The sequence below is a fragment of the Podarcis raffonei genome, chromosome 14 (assembly GCF_027172205.1).
Source record: "Podarcis raffonei isolate rPodRaf1 chromosome 14, rPodRaf1.pri, whole genome shotgun sequence".
NCBI lineage: Eukaryota > Metazoa > Chordata > Lepidosauria > Squamata > Lacertidae > Podarcis > Podarcis raffonei.
The window spans coordinates 3,931,979-3,952,326 of NC_070615.1; the positions used below are offsets into that span (position 1 = coordinate 3,931,979).

The 20,348-nt window shown below is 42.9% G+C and overlaps 1 protein-coding gene across 3 annotated transcripts in view; it reads right to left on the reverse strand.

Moving 5' to 3' along the window:
- LOC128402200 (little elongation complex subunit 2-like) overlaps positions 1 to 20,348 on the reverse strand; it is a 100,520-nt gene that overhangs the window by 68,783 nt on the left and 11,389 nt on the right. For all 3 annotated transcript variants that reach the window (XM_053366209.1, XM_053366208.1, XM_053366207.1), the window contains 7 exons: positions 16,013 to 16,182; positions 13,216 to 14,341; positions 12,791 to 12,954; positions 10,012 to 10,141; positions 6,674 to 6,758; positions 4,920 to 4,970; positions 2,888 to 3,146 (listed from right to left, as the gene is read on the reverse strand). In XM_053366209.1, coding sequence (XP_053222184.1) covers positions 2,888 to 3,146; positions 4,920 to 4,970; positions 6,674 to 6,758; positions 10,012 to 10,141; positions 12,791 to 12,954; positions 13,216 to 14,341; positions 16,013 to 16,182 — 1,985 coding nt within the window. The remainder of the gene's footprint in view (positions 1 to 2,887; positions 3,147 to 4,919; positions 4,971 to 6,673; positions 6,759 to 10,011; positions 10,142 to 12,790; positions 12,955 to 13,215; positions 14,342 to 16,012; positions 16,183 to 20,348) is intronic.

The following is a 20,348-nucleotide window of genomic DNA, read 5'->3' on the forward strand; positions in this document are numbered from 1 at the left end:
GCCTTCATTAGATACTCAGCATTTTTGTACAGTACTACCCCTTCAGCTGCATCTGTGAAAATTCCAATGATCTGTGATCTTGCTCCTGGCTAGCTACTTCCTGAGTTACTCTTAAAAAAGACACAAGTAGAGCTTTCAGGAACAAGCGCTTATATCTTAAGTTTCCTGAAAACCTACAAGTGATGTGGAAGCCTTCTGATGCTTTTGCATTTAATCAAAGGCAGCTGCCCTGATTTGGTGTAACTAGATCTATACGATAGATGGGGGGAAACGTCTGGGTTAATAGCTTAAGCTAATAGCACTTTTGATATGCATAATTCCACCGGAGGCTGTAGTACAGGGCTAAAGAGTTAGACTCTCCCTCACCACCAATCCAAACTGCACACCCCTGCCTGCTCCATGCAAAATAAAAAAAGACTTGGGGAGTTCCAGTCACAGAGCTCACATCACATGCAGCTTCTGAAAACACCTCCGTATCATCTCAAAGGTCTAGGGCACTCTACATCCAAAATGACAACAAGCCATTTTCCATGATCCATGATGCCCCAATCTCCACACTGGTCACACTGCCTCTCTTTACCATCAGTTACAATGCCATGCATAATTTTATAAACTTATCTCATGTCACCTCTTAAACATTTTTTCTCTAAACTAAAAAGTCTGCAACTTCTCCTTGTAGAAGAGTCATTCTAAACCCTTGATAATTTTGGTTGCCCTTTTCTGAATCTTTTTCAACTCTACAGTGTTCTTTTTTATGTGAGGTTATCAGAACTGCCCACAGTATTCCAAATGCAGTTGCATAACATTGCAGGTATTTTATTTAACTTCCCTTGCAGTCTCTTTTTGCTTTCAAGCTGGGCAAGCTGCCTACACCTTTCGCCTCCTTCTCCATTTCTATCTCTACGTTTTCTACCACAATATTCTCTGTGGTTCAAACAGCCTCTTCGTGTTTTTAAACACTCCTCTTTCCTCACAATCTCCCGAATTCACCTTTTCAGAAAAGCCATTGCAGATTTACACTCATCTCTCTTTAGCTGTACATTATACAGTACCTTTTTGCTCCCTGTCCCACCCACACCTCTGAGCTTGTTCTGGCTAATATATAAGAGAGGTAACAAGTCACTTTTGGATACTGGATAACACCCTTCACTTTGCTGGCACTAAATAATGATTATATAGCAGCAGAAGCAGCTGTTTCCCTTATACACTGGGCCACATTCCCAGTGTTAAGACACACTGTGCGATACTATGCAACTTTACTCAGCACTAAGCCACACCAAGTTCAATATGGCTTACTCCCAAATAAACATGTAGAGGATTGCAGCTTCAATGTTTTACACCAATCAGCAAGTTCAAGCAGTACTAGAATTCAAGCTTACTCCATAAACCATTCACCAGCTACTCTTGGGAAACGTGGTGTTTAGAGGAGGGCATTTCTCTTCCACAGACAAAATGTTAGAATTTAAAGTCTTTCAATGAAGTAAATAAGCAGTAGATTCAATAGTGATAAAAAGGAAAGTACTTTGTCACACAGGACGTAATTAGGGAATTTGCTACTGTGGGATGTGGTCTCGGCTGTTAGCTTAGGATCGCTTCAAAAAGCATTGGACAAATTCATTGATGTCATTAGACCAATCAGCTATGGCAGTTAAAATGGAGCCTCAATGTAGAGAGAAGTAGACCTCCAAATACTAGGTGCAAGGGCTGCCATACATCCAGATTTCCCCAGATATTACTGGGATTTCAAAGGTGGAATTGATGTCAGGGGGGAAATTCTGAAAGGCGGTGCTTTGTACTGGATCTCAGGCAAGTCAACCAAAAATAACATGTTTTGGGGGCCTTTTTGTAAAATGGGGTGTCCTGGTTTTCACTTTTTGAAATATGGCAACCCTACCAGGTGCTGGGGGCAAACAGGGTCATGCAGCTACCTTCATACTCTTCTTGCAAGCTTACCAGAGGTACCTGGCTGACCAGTTAGAAACAGAATATTGGAATAGATGGAGAAGTTCTTAAGTTTCTTATGCTTATGGTCATTTGTCTACAAGTATAACATCACAGGTTGCAGCTTTGTTAAGCTCTTCCTTATCTTTTGAGCAGTTCAGGGTGACCAGATATTTGATTTTACAGAATATATTTCTTTTCCCCATTCTCATAAATATTTCAAATAAAACCCACAAGGAGCTGTGGCTCTGTTGAGAGAAGGCCACAGGTTCAACTCCTGAGATCACTAGAAAATAATTTCAGGGCAGAAGGATCTCTGCAAGGAACCCCAGAGCTGTTGCCTCTTAGCAGAGATAATAGTGGGGTAGATGCAGCAGTGTGGCCTGTCTGACTTCCTTATGAGCTGCAAGAGATTGAACATTTTCTCACTGCTTCAACTATATAGTTGGAAGAGACTGAAAATGTATACATTCAGTGGAGCTGTTTAGTTTTATTTACAAAGAAAAAAGAAGAAACAACCACCCACATAAAATTATATGTTTCTAACTGGAACAATAAAATCATGTTTTCCTACATTAGAAGTAATCACACAGCCACAGTCAAGAAAAACACGAGGTTCCTTTTTTTTTAATGGAACCACATACAATTTTCTAAAACTACCAAGAGTCTTTGTGGTTCCTTAAAAGGCACATGTGTTTGTGGACCAGGGTCCACTTCATCAGATGTATGAAGTGTTTACGCTACATATTACTAGGCACCCTGGTATCTTTCATATGTCAAAGGTACGGAACAGAAAAGGAATGAATACACAAAATCTTCACTTGGCAGATATACACAAGCACACCTATATACTGGAAATATATATAAATGTAAAATGGTGAGATCAAATGGCCATAAAATGCAAAAAAATGACCATGTTATGGAAAACATAATATTAAAATCTCACCTTCTGGTTCTTCACAGGGTTTGCTGGCTTTGGTGGGAAAGTGCATGGAACTCGCCCTTGAGCAAAATGATAGGGCAGAGGGATGTTGGGATCTAGTGGCACCCACGGAACTGAGAGGGCAGAAGGTATGCTGGGCAGGGCAGAGTGAGCTGAATGCAAGTTGTACGTTGCTCGAGTAGATTTTCCGTCGCAGCTCTTATAGATGGTAACAGAAGAGTCTCCTGCTGCATGAGCCAATAGGTAAGAGCCCTCCTGCAAACTAAAAGTACAAATGGAGGCTAAAATGGTTTGCTTTGTGGCTTTGAAGCAAATGAACAGTACAGAAAGGGAAGAGCACAAGGGTATTCTGTTCCCATTTGCCAGATGTACTGCACTGGAGTAGGCACTCTAGTGTGATCACCACATTAAGAGCTGTGACTCATACAAGGCTAAATGTTCCACCTCCTGCACTATGCAAAGTCCTTTGAAAGCAAACACAACTTGCACATAGAATCCTCACCACCACACTGTTTTCTTCAACCACTGGTTCTGGGAGGAGGAATGCAGAAGGCTTTGTCACCGTTGAGTTCGAGCAGGTAGCCAGGAATGCCAACTGTTTCCTATGCTCCCTCCATTACTCTACTACCTTGTAGTTTTCACTTGGGACTTTTAGATCCAGTCAACTCCAAGGACTGCTTAGCACGTGTCACTTTCTTCACAAACACATATGTGTTAAATAAATAATATATTGGTTAAATAAATAAATGTGTTTGTGAAGTGTAGGGGAAAACACATGTACACAGGTGATGCACACCACCTTCACATGCTTACATCACATGAGGGTATATTCTACAGATGAAGTAGCACTCAGCACTCGGGTGTGATGGAGCAAGGAGAGAGGCAAGCGAGCTTGTTCTCATGCCCAGAACTTGCATCTCTGACATAGAAGATAGGCTGCTTAGCAGTTGGAGTCACCAGTCCTTCCAAGGTGCTCAATCCATAGGAAGCCTGTTCTCCCCTGCCTGGCCTTTATGTGGCTGCCCAAAATGGTTCCTTCCTGGGCACAGAACTACTGGAAGGGGTGCTTGGTGGAGGCACACTAACATCAAGAGCCTGAGCCTTTCTATGTATCACACCCTGCTCCACTGCTCTGAAGCATGCTAAGGCCTGGGTGTGGAAGACAGTGCGTGAAGGGGGGGCTTAAGGGGGAGAGCCTGAGAAAGAGCAGCACTGTGAGTGCATGCAGGGTCTGAAGGAGGACTGGCAATCTTTATCTTCCCATATGGAGAGAAGAGATTCAGCAAGGAGACCCAGGTGAGAGCTGGGAGAAAGGCTGCCACAAGCAAAGTGTGTGGCTGGCAAACAACATGCCTATGGAGAACCCTATGTTGTTTGGCAATGAGCACAGTGCATTTTTGTTGCTATGTTCAGCTCTATTCTCTTCTCCTGTTTGGTTTCAAGATGCTGGATTAGGTCAGTTTATTCCTACTGTTGACAATCTTACCTTGTACTTGCTGACTAACACTATGGTTATTTGCAATTGTTCACACCAGTTTTGAATTGTGCTAATTATTGCTGATTGTCCGACATGTTGCAAGTTACTATAGTCACAATCCCATGGAAAAGTGCCATATAAAAAGATTAACAAAAGAATGAATGAAAATCTTTCAGGTCAGGACACTGGCTAAACAAGTGCAGAATTCTCCTCATTTTGTTCCTCTGCTGGATAGCTTACTGGTCTGTGAATGTGGCTTCTCTCAGCCCAGGATCTTTTTTTGCATTGGGTCTGCCGATGACATGACTTCAGCCCTGCCTTCCCTTCATTCTCACAACCTTGGCTCAGCAGCTTTCGCGGTTCTTGGTCCTGGATCCTGCTACCCATGCCCCTTTTCTTTTCTTGTTGCCTTCCACTGCATGGCTCCCTAGGACCTTCCAGCTTGTGAGCCTTCCTTATGCACCTGGAGCTCTAAGTCTGCAAGGGCTTTTCTGGTACTTATTCACAAAATTAGCATAGGACCATGGAGTTAGAAATAAAGTAAAAGGAAATACATACCCAGTCACTTTCTTCAGTATATGTTGGAGAATATTCAGTGAATTTGCTGGCCTGCATGTGTAAATTTATTAATGTAACAGGATGGTTATATACCACTTAATCATTCTTAACTTCTAAGAAGCTTACCTAGAATATAAAACATTCATCTTAAAATGCTGATAAAAACTATGTTAACTTGTTTTTAGTGTCTGATCTTATCAAAATATAAACAGTTGCTAAAAATGTACATAATAAAATTGCATGTTAACATTGTATGTCTGGGAAGGCTTGCCTAAAACAAAAGGCTTTTAGCAGGTGCTGAGAACAACACAGCAAAGGCGCCTGCCTAAAACCAACAGGTTTCTTGCAATCATAGAATTAACACTATTTGTACCTATGTGGTGCTTGTAAAAGTGCCAGTTCCACACTTACAGAAAGATTAACATTCATAAGCAACAAATAATTTGAGTGAAGTGTTTCATGAACACTAAAAAATAGCGCATTATAAATCATTGGTCTCTCAAAAACATACACACATACAGCTACATAGTTTGTATATTCTGACAAACTTCCCTGATCAGTTGACCAGGCTACTTAGTCCTATACAGTGGTACTTCGGTTTTCGAACGTAACCCATTCCAGCAGACCGTTCGAGTTCCGATGTGTTCGAAAACTGAAAACTCAGTATGGAAGCCTCAAAACAGAAAACTCAATACAGAAGCTGTGTTTCATGTTTGACTTCTGAGGTGCGTTCAAAAACCGAAGCATTTACTGTATTGGCCTGAATATAAGCCTAACTTTTTCCCCAAATTCCAACCGTAAAAAGTTAAAGTGTAGCTTATATTCACAAACTTATGGTGTGCAGCCAGGAGCGCAGGGCAAACAGTGCCAGGAGTGCGGCAAAGTGACGCCCGCCCTGTGCGTAGTCCCCCGTCCTCTCCAAGGCCAGGAAGGGAGAAAGCAAGAAAGGGGAAAGGCCGTTGGCAATGTAGCACGGCTCCCCCCCCCCCATATGCAGCCAGGTATTATTATTTTTTCTTCCCCCACTTCCAATTGTAAAGGTGCAGCTTATATTCGGGCCAATATGGTACTTCCAGGCTTACAGCATTCGAAAACCGAAACGTTTGTCAATGGAGATGTTCAAAAACCGAAGTAACATTGTAGTGCCCCATTCAGCCACCACAGCACCAGACATGTGGGAAATCCGGCAAGAGAGTCTCATATTACGTTTTTTCACAAAAGGAAAGCTTCAGAATCATGACAGCAAAGTGAACATTGGAAGTGTGTGGCCTGTGTCACCTGACTGTTCAGAACACACACAATGACGAAAGAAGCCTGCTTTGGCAAGGATTCAGCGTGAACTGAAAGTGCTACCTATGGTTTAATGGGGGAAATTCACCTGACAATAAAGGCCCCCTCCCTCAACTTAATGTCATCCAATTTGTCTGTTCGGTTTTACTAAATGATCCATCAGCTTTCTGCCTAAGTATATCATCTACCCAAACCATAGCAACAAACCAACAGGTAGCACCTGGTGAAGGGGTAACCCTGTACTGTATTTTATTTGTATCATTAACATGTAGAGTTGGAATAGAGAATATACCTCAACCAGGGTGGTCACAACAAAGTTATAAAATAAAAATGCACTGTTAACAGTGTAGTAACTTGAGGAATGACATTTAAAAGGAGCTGGCTTGTTCAGATATGCTTCTTCTTCTGAAGCTGTCATTAACAAATACCTTGTAAATTTTCTACATTATAGGAAGCTCACTCACTTAAATGTGCCAAATCTTTTTTTCAGCCCTTCTGCAGGCAGTTGCTCAAGAAGAAACAACTTTGAAGTCAAGGCATCAACATGACCTGAAGAAAAGAAAAAATACCAAACAGTTTCACAATGAAAAATGAGGAACTGCACAACAAAGATGAAGGAAATTCTCAAGTAATGGAGGAGAGACTAGCATTAAAAGATCATGACACAATCACAACTTCAATAAAACAAAACTAAGAACTATAAAGAGAGACCAGGTAAAACAAACCCCAAAATCCTGATGGCTACCATCCTATTGTACTTACCCAGGAGTGAGTTCTACTGAACCCCCTAAAACAGCCATCTTTCTAGTCTCAGGCCTTAAATGCCATTGGTCACCACTGGGCCACATATAGGAGCTGGTGGCTGGTAATGTACTGGTTTCTTTTTTAAAAACTAACAAACAAAAACATCCACTGACCACCCTCTAAATTGTTCAGCTATCAATGCGTATTGCTTGCTCCAAACCTGTTTAAATCTTTAACAAGGAAAAATGCATTGTTAGCAGGCTTTTCTGGATTTTTCTGTGTACAGAATCAAACATTTGCTTTTTGAAGTGCAGAAGTCTGTGAACAATTAATAAACTTGAACTGAAAGTTTCTTTCTGCAACTAATTTCTTTGATTCATCTCTATACACAGAGATGGAGAGAGTATTTAAACACTTACTTGTTTGAATGTTCTGTCACTTACTAACTAATGCAGTCTTGAATCTGTATTGTGCTTTGTTTGAATTTCAGTTCAGCCATTAAATGTGGGGCACCTTTCCAGCCACCACATGTGCTTTGCCAAAAGCGCTCTGAAGTTAGGTAAACTTTACATAGACATTGTATTCGACATACTGCTATCAACTCCAAGCAAATGTCAATTTCCTGACAGCAAGATTATCAGTCATACTTCATGGCTGGTTACACAAGAAGGGAAGATTATCAAGAGGTGGGGGTTTGTTTGTTTTTTGGTTGGTTTGCTTTTAAACTTTATCCCTCTAACCAAGAAATCCCTGTGAGCCAGAAGGAGAGAGAGGTTGGGCATCCTCAGTGTGTATATTTTATCAGTAACTCAACTACCTTCAAAGAAGCATTTATTTATTTATTATTTCCAGTTATGTATGGTTTTTTTCTTGCCTTGCCCTACACTCAAAAACCCACAAAGCGGCTTATAAAATGATGAAATGCAATATCATTAAAAAGTAGAAAAAGCCATCTGTTCATACTTGCGAAACTGATTTAGTCCAGCTCTTAAAAATCACACGGGTAGACAAACTAAAACTATGCTGTGCTGCTGGAATGGGGACCTGGGATATGTTTCCATTTTGCTAATTTCCAGAGCTGGTAAACTTGCTAACTCAGGGTGCTCAGTTTTGAAGAGATTTCTTTATTCCAAGGCAAATGATATCATAGTAGCAACTGCTCTGCACAACTAAAGGTAAGTCCTCAATGGTTAAATCCAGTTGAATTCAACTATGGGGTGCGGTGCTACTCTCCACTAGCCAGTAATGGAGTAGCAAAAACTCTCTCACCCAGCCCTGTATTGTTGTTAGCAGTGCAATAAGTCTATTTAGGAAGGGCACTGACTATCAAGAATTTGCCTTCAACACTCCAAATAATGTTGCTTATGGTCATAATGACCCTTTGGATATTTGGAATATTTTGGATATTTTCAAAGGGTTACAATTCTTTGATTCAATGAAAGGACCAATAATCCAACACACTCAGATTCCTATTCTCTAGGCATACTTCTGCTAAGTACAGGCCTGATTTTATTTTTCTTCTTACAAGTTGTGCAATATGTTACTTGAGAATAGCCTTCTGGGATCAGTTGTTTCCAACAGCAAGCAGCCAGATATCTCTGAACATCCACAAGCAGCACATGAAGGCAATGACTTTGTTCCATTTAGCTCCATCTTCAAGAGACAGGCTGCTTCTCAAAAGGGATGCTCCTTTTAGCTATCATAGCTAATAGACTGATGTTCCCTGGGGTTTTTCTAATCCCTTTAAAAGGCCGTGTATGCATGGGGCTGTAGCAGATCCCACCGCTAACCACCAATTAATATGAAGCAGATTCATCCTGCTCCCAATTAAATATAGCGGACCCACCTCACAGTATGCCAATTAAATGAATGTCTGCAATTTACCACAAGCTATCTTGTGTGAGAGAAACTGTGATTCAAGGAGTCTCAGGCTGGAGTTAACCAAACAAGAGAAGTTTTATTTACAAAGAAGAAGTAGTTGTTGGTGAAACAAAGTTGGGTCAGGAGATGCGTTATTCAGGTAGAAGTTAACTTATTACTTAAGCTAAATATGATTATGTTACAGGCTTAAACACAGTAGTACAGGCACATCTTCTCTTAAACTCCCTCTACTCAAAATCAGCTGTTACACTTCAGTTTCTGTTACTCCTTTCTAGGTCCTTATGCTTAGGTCCAGCAGAAGCTTCAGGTCAATGTTTTTAACACAGTTTATTAATTTGGTTCAAGAGCAAAGGGGTTCTTTTTGTCAGTTAACTAGTAATCCCACTCCTGAGGTATTCAGATTAGTCTAACAGACCCAGGGGATCACTTCACCCCTTGTTACTGGCTTGGGATTCTTCTTTTCCTAGAAGTGCTCTCCCCTCCTGGCTGGAATGAGACCCAGGTAGTCTGTATTCCCACAGCTTCTCCCTCTCCCTGCTCAAACTCAGCCCTCCAGATAACTCCTGTCTGTAACCCTCCCAAGACACTCCACATGGTCTTCCTATCTTAAACCACGAGGCTCTTTCCTCTTGCTAGTCTCCTCAGTGTTGATGTTCAACTCAAATCAGAACCAGCTCTCCCTCCCTATCCTAATTTCCATCTCCCAAACTACACCCTATCTCTGTCCCTCTCTCCCATCTCTTTCCCTTCTCTATCCCTATCCAACTCTCTCCCTCAGAAACAGCTCCTTTTATTCTCCCTCCCAAAGTGTTGGCTCCACCCCCCTCTGACTGGCTGCCTTGGTAGCCAATCAGAGAGGCTCCAGCCCCTGGTGGAATTCTGAGGGACTGCACCCCCAAACTCTGGCCTGGCTCTGCTATCCATCAAAAGTGCCATTGCCACATCTTTGTGGCCATGAATTTCATATGCATGCCACAGGACTTGATTACATACTGGAACATTCAGCATAGTTTTTCCATTGAGAAATTATTCCCAGTTGGTCCATTTTTTTTAAAAAAATGGTTTTGTGAAGAATTTTGCAGAAAGAAAATGACAGGAATTTATGATCCCCTTAGTGCAGGATCAGAAAATATTAACCCAGAACGAATCAACTTATGTTCAGCAGGACTGAACTTACCAACTGTAAATGAACTTCTTGAATGTAACAAACTCTCTGTCCACAGACGACATATTTCACCTTCAGTTAATGCTTCCACTCCATAGAAGGCTTGATATTCTAGCTTTGGCAATACGTAAACTGGAAAGTACTGCAAAACCAGAGGGGAGGGGGTGTTTTCACTTGGTTAACATCTTTTTAGTCTATATACTTCATAAATAACCAGAATCTGATTCACTGCCACTGCCAGACTGGACTTATCTGGGACCAGGCCTGGGGTTCATGAAGTCTTCCCTTAATCTGAAAACTATTTTGAGATGCAAAGTAGCAAAGGAAGTAACTTCTGGGTGATTATCTTTTTTGTGAAGGTTCTACAATATGCACACCAGTGTAGCAACTCCCGCTGGCGCCTGGGGCAAGGAGGTATGTGTGCCATGGAGGTGGGGCATCCAAGTGCGTTGCCTGAGCGAACGCATCCCTCCTGGGACTGAAGCAGCTGGCGTGCGCCAGCCCAGCGCTGTAGGAACAAACACTGTGGGGTGCACCGCTGGGAGGGCGCCCAGGACTTGGGAGGAACACCTGCAGGCCGGCACTTACACGCCTCTCCCGGGTGTCCATTCCAGGTGCCCTTCCAGCAGTGCACCCCACGCTGCTTTTTCCGGCAGCACTGCGCCCGCTTGTGGCAGGAGGGATGCAGCAGCTGGGGCGCCCTGCAGGCTGTGCACCACCCATGTCCCACCCCGCACTGAGTTTTCAGGCAGCGCTGGGCCCACCCGCTGGAGGCCACCCTGCAGCCCATGACACCCTGTCCCACTTCCTCTGCTATGCAACTTTTCAATACATGCATTGTAAGGATATAAATGTGGAAAACTTATGAGAGCTCAGAGTCTGCCTCCCTTCAGCTGTGTAGCATCAGGGTAAATTTAAAAAGTACACAGTGTTTCTCACCCTTTTGTATTCTCTTAAGAGCACCACAGCAGTAATTGCCACTGCTGGAATAAACAGTCTTGAGGTCACAACCACACCGTGGTTTCAATTTTGCATAGATGCTTATTTGTAATGGCTCTATATGTCATCATCGATACAGTGCAATCTACTCACATTGGGAAAGTTTGTTATGGATAGCCACAATCTAAAGATACTGATTATATGACCTGACTTCATTGTACTTAACATTTGCACCTATGGGAATGGAATACACGGGGTATTCTGAAAATCCAGAAGTGCAATGCTGCCACCTTTAGGAAGTTCAAGGACAAAAAGAGGACTAAGATATTCTGAGGCAACTCCCCACAAACTAATTTTATAAGCATCATTTGTGTTACTTATCTTCTGCAGAGTAGCAATAACATTTCCCCAAATGTATGCCTCTCCAATTCTTCAGAGGATAAACTCTGCCCCTTACATTTCACTGTATGGCATTGGCAGTAGAATGTTACTTCATAGCAGAAAGGAACAAAACAGTAGGGATTTTTGAAATGGAGAATATATAGTATTATAACCATAATACTAGCTTGATCCATCAACCCTAGATTGGATTCTGGTTTGAACTGTGGAGGCAATAGGTCCATAGATCAGAAGCAAAGGACAGTGCTCCTGGTTCAAACCCTGTCATCTCCAGTTAAAAGGAACTCAGGCAGCAGGGCTGAAAAATTCCTATTCTGGCTGGTAGTCTAGCACCTGTACTTTGAATGAACTGAAGTGTGAAGAAACTCCAAAGGTGGCCTCACCTATAATGGGTTGCAATCATCCAAACAACAAACAACTTTCCAGGATGTGGGTAACAGTGGCCAGGTCCTTTCTGTTGAAGAGCAACCTTAGCTGGTGAATGGTGCTTCGTACTACAGATGCCACTGAGGCATCTGTAGCAAAGCATGGATCTAACATGGTGCTTCTCAAGCTTGGGTCTCCAGCTGTTATTGGACTACAACTCCCATCATCCCTAGCTGGCAGGACCAGTGGTCAGGGATGATGGGAACTGTAGTCCAACAATAGATGGAGACCCAAGCTTGAGAAACACTTATCTAACAGCACCCTCAAGCAGCAAAGCTGATTGTTTATGGAGAAATGGAGCCCCAACCATGTTGTTGTTCACACACCCCAAGCTGCCATGGAGGAGCCTCCAATCATCCTGGGAGGCTCCTCATCTTTCTGCTTAGCTGGCACGACAAGAGAAGCAGCAACAAATTTGATCCAACGAAGTGTCAGGAAAAGCACCATAAGTAGTTTCCCCCTAACTTCCTTCCATCATAGAATTATAGGACTTTTTTAATGAAAGGAGTCTTGGAAGATAATGTACTGTAACTATACAGATGCCGCACACAAGGAGCTGGTGGAAAGGGGTAGTGGGGAAAGCAGTAGCACAGGGAGTCCTCATTTCCTTATTCTCTGCTTTGGTGAAGAAAGTGGGACTTGCAGCTGCTGCCAGCACTCCAGCATAGCATGCAGGTCAGCCACCCAGAGTGGGGAGGGGCTCAGAGGGAGCTGCAGCTAAAGCAAGAGGATGCTGTCGGGTGGGAGCTGGAGCTAAGCAATTAACTCAGTTGATTAAGGATAAGACTCGTAATCTCAGGGTTGTGGGTTCAAGCCCCAAGTTGGGCAAAAGAGTCCTGCATTTCAGGGGGCTGGACTGGATGACCCTCGTGGTCTCTTCAAACGCAATTCTATGATTCCACCTTCTCAAAGTGGATCAAGCTCTGGCTGCTGACCAAGGAGGTGGCAAGTGAATTGGCTCAAAGAGAAAACCGCATTCTTTTACATGTCTGGAAAAACACGAGCCCCACTTAACACAAAAGCTTACCCTTTTGACTTTTGCTTTCTTGTTGGATGGCCTCTGCTCTACTTTCTGCACAGGGCAGCGCACCAGTAGCTGCAGGTCGCCAAGGCTGAACAGCTTGTAGATAAGATTGCCCTGTTGAGGAGGTTCATATTCCAAACAATCTTCAGCTGCACCCCAAACCATGTCTTCCCAAAAGAGAAAGGAAAAAGGCAGTTGGTCAATATCTCATCACATTCACTAGGCTGCGCCCATTTAAAAGGTGTGTTTTCTGCCCTGCAACATGTAAGGAAGCCGTCTGACTAATGGGTACATTGGATTCAACCTCAAAGAGGAAAGTGCTGGTGGTTGGCCAGGATGTCCCAGAAGTTGTTGTACACCACTTGGATTCTGGTAGTGTTTTGCCCAATCAGGGACCGCATTCTTAGCAGAGCCACCAAAAAACTCACCTTTTTGAGATCCCTGAAAATATGATGTCCAGGTAACCTTGGGTAAGTTACTGGTATCCACAGTGGTATTTTGCTTGGGCTCCATAGCAGAAGGTACTTTTGATGGAGGATACCCCTGGCTTGGTGCAGGGCTTCTTTCAGAATTCATCTGTGGCTCCTCTTGTCGGTGTGGAGAAGGTGGCCTGAGAAGTTCAGCTTGCATTTTCAAAATCTGCCCAACAGGATCAAATTCTTTAGACATCTGTTCACAATCTTTTTTGGACACAGCCATTTCTTGAACTGGAATCCTTGTCAGTTTTCCTAACAGGGCTTGATTCGAGCAAGGAGACTCAGGAGTAACTGCTTCAGGGCCTTGGTTAGAAGCAACCACACCCGATTCACAGTCAGTGCCATTTTTATGTCCTGTGTCAATTATCAAAGATTCCTCATCTGTGTCACTGCAGCAGGAGAGAATGGATGAGTTATCATCTTTGGCTACATAAGCCAAACCTCCTTCCTTGAAGTTATCTTTTTTATCTGAAGTTAATAAGGTATTCTTGTCCAGAGTGTCATCTTTGACGTAAACAACTCTTTTGCCATCTGGTTCAATTTCCATCGAATTGAACCCTTTAACTGATGAAATTGCTTCACAGTCCAAACCCAAGACACCACCACTTGATGCTGGAGTCCTATTAAAATCCTGTTCTGTGCTTAATTCTACCCTCTGTTCAGGGCCTTTGCTCCTTCCTTCTCCAACATCACTGTTTACCTCCCACGCTGACTCTTTCTCCATTTTCAGGTGCTTTGATAAGATTTTTGACATATATTCATGTTTCACAGGACTGCTCTCTGGTGCAGAAGGCTTTGTTGTCAATGTGACATTGGTATGAATGTCTAGGCTGATGGAGTCGGATGTTTGTGAGCTTGTGCCACTGTTCATGTTCAACACTGGTGCTTTCTCCATTTTCACATGCTCTGATGATATACTGGCAGGTTTGGCAGGAATGTTATCCAGTTTAGAAGCATTTGAATGCTTAGATACAGAACCAAACGTCTCTAGTTCTGTCACATCAGTGCCAAAGTCTAGATCCACAGAGTCAGGTACTTGAAGCCGTCTACCTTGGCATGCTTCAAGTGGTGCTCCCAGCTAAAGGAGGAAAAAAAAAAAAAAATACATAGAGAGCCACTCTTAACAGTGAACAAAATGATCTGCTTAACAGTTAGTATATGAAGCCTATTCAATATTTCTGCATCAAAATGTTTCAGGGGTCAGGCTCAGACACAACAATTTCAATGTAAAAAGACATGGTTTATCAGACCAAGAATTTGTATTGTGCTCATCTTTTTCCTCCTATTACTCTCTCTTATCATAATGGAAAACATTCAGAAATTGTTAACAACAAGTCCGAACTGGGAAACTGTGGCTTAATCTCAGACTACAAACCAGGATTGGATCTGGGCTTGCACTCAATATAATAAATCACAATTTCCTTGTTTGGACATAATGGAAACTGTAGTTGAATTAAAGCACAGTAAGAGAAGGAAGTGAGCACATCATATGTTCTGACAAATTGTGGTTTGTTAGATTGCGATTGTTACATCTGATACAAGCAAAACAAGGGAAATGGAAGTGTTTAGAAGGTATACACTGGAATGGGGAAAACATTTCAAAGATTTTCAAACCCAGTTCATCAGTGATGAAAACATGTTCCTGTAGAAGGATTTGTAAATTAGCTACCTGTTTGAATTTTGCCTCATTTTCTGTTATTAAGGCACATTAATGGAAATAGTGACATTTAAGAGCCAGTGCTGCACTCAACACCGTGGTGTACTTGGACTGTGAAGAGCTGTGTTCATAAAGTCATGAAGCTCACTGGGTAACCCACACTCAGCCTAACCTACCTCACAGGTTTGTTGTGCAGGTAAAACTGGATAAATAGTACACTGCCCTGTGATCCCTGGAGAGAGAAGGGGGCACTAATGTCACAAGTACATACATGCCCACCCTAAATGCCAACATTTGTCATCAAGAAAAGCCACATTTTATTGTCACAACACAGGTTTAGGGAAACCTGTTTCCACTGCATAGTACAGAGTGTGGTGTAATGGCTGAGAATGTTGGGCTGGGAACAAAGAGACGCTGGATGAAACTCAGTAGTTGAATATGGACCAGTTACTATCTCTCAGCCTAAACTACCTCACAGGGGGTAGTTGTAAAAATAAAATGGGAAAGTTTCATTTATTTATTTTTACCAAGAAGGGAATTTCTCGAGGTAAATCTTGGAAAGATTCCTGCCTAAAACCCTGGAGTGCATCTGCCAGTCTTTGCTGGCTTAGATGGAATAACGGTCTGCCTCAGAATAAAGCAGCTTCCTGTGTGTGTATCTGGCAGCCATGCAGAACAAAGATAGAAAACCCTTGTATACAGGGGAGCAAACTGAGGCAGGTTGAAAGTTAAAGATCTGCAGAGACCCAGCCCACCCAGGTACTCAGCATGACAAGGGGCACCTTCAATCTGCATGATGAAATGCTCTGTACCAATGGAAAACAAAGGTAAAGCACTCTGGAAAAGACTCTGGTAAAGCTGGATCAAGATGAGCGCTTGACTTTTAAGAAATGTATCCATGCAACCCTTGATGACTTAAAACTTCCACCACCCCAAAATATAAAGGGAGGTTAGCAAGAACAGATATTCTGTAGCAGATTTCTATGCAGGATCAGGGAACACAAGATATCCAGTACCATTTTGTAAGTTGCAGGAAAGTTAAATTCTCCCTTTTGCTCAATAAAACTAAATTAGCATAAAAATGGAACTCACAAGTCCTTCATGTGGGTTGTCTAGTATTGCAGCATGCGCCAAAATGCTTGATTTTTTAGTCATGTGGAAATCTGCCAGAAATTCATGATACAAATGGTTCTTTTCTCTCACTGCCATCTCTTTCTTTGGGAGAGGGGGATCAATATAGGCAACTTTGACTGGTCTGAAACCTTTAAAGAAAACAAAACTGTATGTTCACTTTCCAGTAGCACAATCGTTATTTTTTGGACACCTACCTACAAATTAACTTCCTGTTTTCCTTTTAATTACCGTATTTTTTGCACCATAACACTCACTTTTTTCCTCCTAGAAAGTAAGGGGAAATGTCTCTGCGTGTTATGGAGCGAATGCCTACGGATAGCGGGGGATCTGCTGCAGTCGTGAGCAGAAGATCCATGGTTCCCCTTCCTTCCCTCCTCCGTGGTTGCTTTGAAACAGCAAAGCGGGAGAAGAGCTGCTGAGTGGGGAGGAGAGAGGGACAGAGAGCCTGCTTGCTTTAAAGGAGCAAAGCGGGAGAGGAGAGGAGCCTTCTCCTCTTATACCCCTCTTCTGCATTATTAACAGCATCCTTCTCCACCCACCCCATGCGTGTTCCTTGTCCCTTGAGTGCTTTTCCTCCCCTCCCCGCTTAAAACGTGGTTACAAAGCACAGATCCACATGGATCCTCAGGATTTTTGCACTGGGTCACCCCAAATTCACCATCAGATCACATAGCATGTCCATTGCACCAAAAAAATCATGCACCCACTGTTGCCTGGGGCCGCAGTGGTGCAAAAACGTGGTTACAAAGCATGCATCCACATGGATCTTCAGGATTTTTGCATTGGGCTACCCCAAACTCACCGTCAGATCACATGTCTGTGGCCACAGCATGAACCACAAAAATCATACATCTGCTGTTTCGTTTAGAATATTTTCTTCTTGTTTTCCTCCTCTAAAAACTATGTGCGTGTTATGGTCGGGTGCGTGTTATAGAGCGAAAAATACGGTAAAGGAAGATGTGAGAAGATGCATTAACCAGCAGAGAAATAAAAGTGACTTCCTCCCAGTAACTTTAATGGGGCAACCCAGCAAGATGGACAGGGAATAATGATGATGATGATGATGATGATGATAATAATAATAATAATAATAATAATAATAATAATTCCGGGTTTTTTATTCTGCTTTTCACAAACCTTTTCCTTTCACAAACCACTGCATTTCAACTGTCCTTACTGTAAAAAACCACAAAAACTAGCTGAGTGGTTGGAGGAGAACCAGTATACCAAATCAGTTCCTTGTCACTGACAAATACCCCTTCCTCTTGGTTCATGTGGGAACCAATGACACTGCAAGCAATAGCCTCCAGAAGATCAAAAGAGATTACGAGGCTCTGGGCAGGAAATTGAAGCAATTAAATGCACAAATTGTCATCTCATCTGTCCTCCCAGTTGAACGACGTGGCCCAGGGAGAGAGGGAAAAATAGTGGAAGTGAACAACTGGCTTCGCAAATGGTGTAAACAGGAACGGTTTGGATTCTTAGATCACGGAATGCAGTTTCTTGAAGATGGACTTCTGGCAAGCGATGGGCTGCACCTCACAACGGTTGGTAGGAATGTTTTTGCAAAAAATCTCAGAAACCTCATCAGGAGGGCTTTAAACTGACTAATGTGGGGGAGGGAGACAGTGCTCCTGAAGGTAGGAGTCTATCAATTGATGAAGATGATCATCCAAATGTCATAGACCGAATGGAGCAAACAGCACGCAGACCTAGTGGTGGGAGGAAAAAATCCTTAAATAAGAGACACGGGGGAATGATTAATGGACTTCAATGTCTGTACACTAATGCGCAAAGTATGGGAAATAAACAAGATGAGCTTGAGCTCTTGGTACAGCAAACTAAATATGACATAATAGGCATCACTGAAACCTGGTGGGATAAGTCCCACGATTGGAATGTAATAATGGAGGGATACAATCTATTTCAGAGAAACAGACCAGACAAGAAAGGAGGAGGAGTGGCGTTATATGTCAGGGATGTGTATACCTGTGAAGAGATCCAAGATTTAGAACCTCAAAGCCAAAGTGAGAGCATTTGGGTCAAAATTAAGGGAGAGAAGAATAACAGTGACCTCATTGTGGGAGTTTACTATAGATCCCCAAGCCAAACGGAGGACATAGATGATGCCTTCCTGGAACAGATGGCCAAGCATGCAAAAGGAAGGGAGATAGTAGTAATGGGGGACTTCAATTACCCGGATATTTGTTGGATGTCAAACTCAGCCAAGAGCATAAGGTCAAACAGATTCCTCACTGGCCTTGCAGACAACTTCATTGTCCAGAAAGTGGGAGAAGCTACAAGAGGAACAGCCATTTTAGATCTGGTCCTAACCAATGTTGATGACCTGGTTAGTGGGGTAGAGGTGGAAGGATCATTAGGCGCGAGTGATCATGCTCTTCTGAAGTTTACTATACAGCGGAAAGGAGCAGCCAAGCATACTAGGACTCAATTTCTCGACTTTAAGAAAGCCGACTTCATAAAACTTAGGGAAGTGCTGGGTGAGATCCCATGGACAGTAATACTAAAAGGAAAGGGAGTTCATGATGGCTGGGAGTTTGTTAAGAGGGAGATAGTAAAAGCACAACTTCAGGCAATACCAATGAGACGGAAACATGGAAGGTGCCTAAAGAAGCCAGGGTGGCTATCTAAAGAACTTTTAACTGAGTTAAGATTAAAAAAGGATGTGTACAAAAAATGGAAAAGGGGGGAAACCACCAAAGAGGAATTCAAACAAATAGCCAGCACGTGTAGACACAAAGTCAGAAAAGCTAAAGCACAGAATGAACTCAGGCTTGCTAGAGAGGTTAAAAGCAACAAAAAAGGCTTTTATGGGTATGTTCGTAGCAAAAGGAAGAACAAAGAAACAGTGGGGTCACTCAGAGGAGAAGATGGTGAAATGCAAACAGGGGACACAGAAAGGGCTGAACTCCTCAATGCCTTCTTTGCCTCAGTCTTCTCCGATAAAGAAAACAATGCCCGACCTGAAGAATTTGGAGCAAATGATTCAGCAGAGGAAACACAGCCCAGAATAACTAAGGAGATAGTACAAGAATACTTGGCTAGTCTAGATGTATTCAAGTCTCCAGGGCCAGATGAACTGCATCCAAGAGTATTAAAAGAACTGGCAGATGTGATTTCAGAACCACTGGCAGTCATCTTTGAGAATTCCTGGAGAACAGGCGAAGTCCCGGCAGACTGGAGGAGGGCAAATGTTGTCCCTATTTTCAAAAAGGGGAAAAGAGAGGACCCAAATAATTACCGCCCAGTCAGTCTGACATCAATACCAGGGAAGATTCTGGAGCAGATCATTAAGCAAACAGTCTGTGAGCACCTGGAAAGGAATGCTGTGATCACCAATAGTCAGCATGGATTTCTGAAAAATAAGTCATGTCAGACTAACCTGATCTCGTTTTTTGACAGAATTACAAGCCTGGTAGATGAAGGGAACGCAGTGGATGTAGCCTACCTTGATTTCAGCAAGGCATTTGACAAGGTGCCCCATGATATTCTTGTAAAGAAGCTGGTAAAATGCGGTCTTGACTATGCTACCACTCAGTGGATTTGTAACTGGCTGACTGACCGAACCCAAAGGGTGCTCATCAATGGTTCCTCTTCATCCTGGAGAAGAGTGACTAGTGGGGTGCCACAGGGTTCTGTCTTGGGCCCGGTCTTATTCAACATCTTTATCAACGACTTGGATGATGGACTCAAGGGCATCCTGATCAAATTTGCAGATGACACCAAACTGGGAGGGGTGGCTAACACCCCAGAGGACAGGATCACACTTCAAAATGACCTTGACAGATTCGAGAACTGGGCCAAAACAAACAAGATGACTTTTAACAGGGAGAAATGTAAAGTATTGCACTTGGGCAAAAAAATGAGAGGCACAAATACAAGATGGGTGACACCTGGCTTGAGAGCACTACATGTGAAAAGGATCTAGGAGTCTTGGTTGACCACAAACTTGACATGAGCCAACAGTGTGACGCGGCAGCTAAAAAAGCCAATGCAATTCTGGGCTGCATCAATAGGAGTATAGCATCTAGATCAAGGGAAGTAATAGTGCCACTGTATTCTGCTCTGGTCAGACCTCACCTGGAGTACTGTGTCCAGTTCTGGGCACCACAGTTCAAGAAGGACATTGACAAACTGGAACGTGTCCAGAGGAGGGCAACCAAAATGGTCAAAGGCCTGGAAACGATGCCTTATGAGGAACGGCTAAGGGAGCTGGGCATGTTTAGCCTGGAGAAGAGGAGGTTAAGGGGTGATATGATAGCCATGTTCAAAT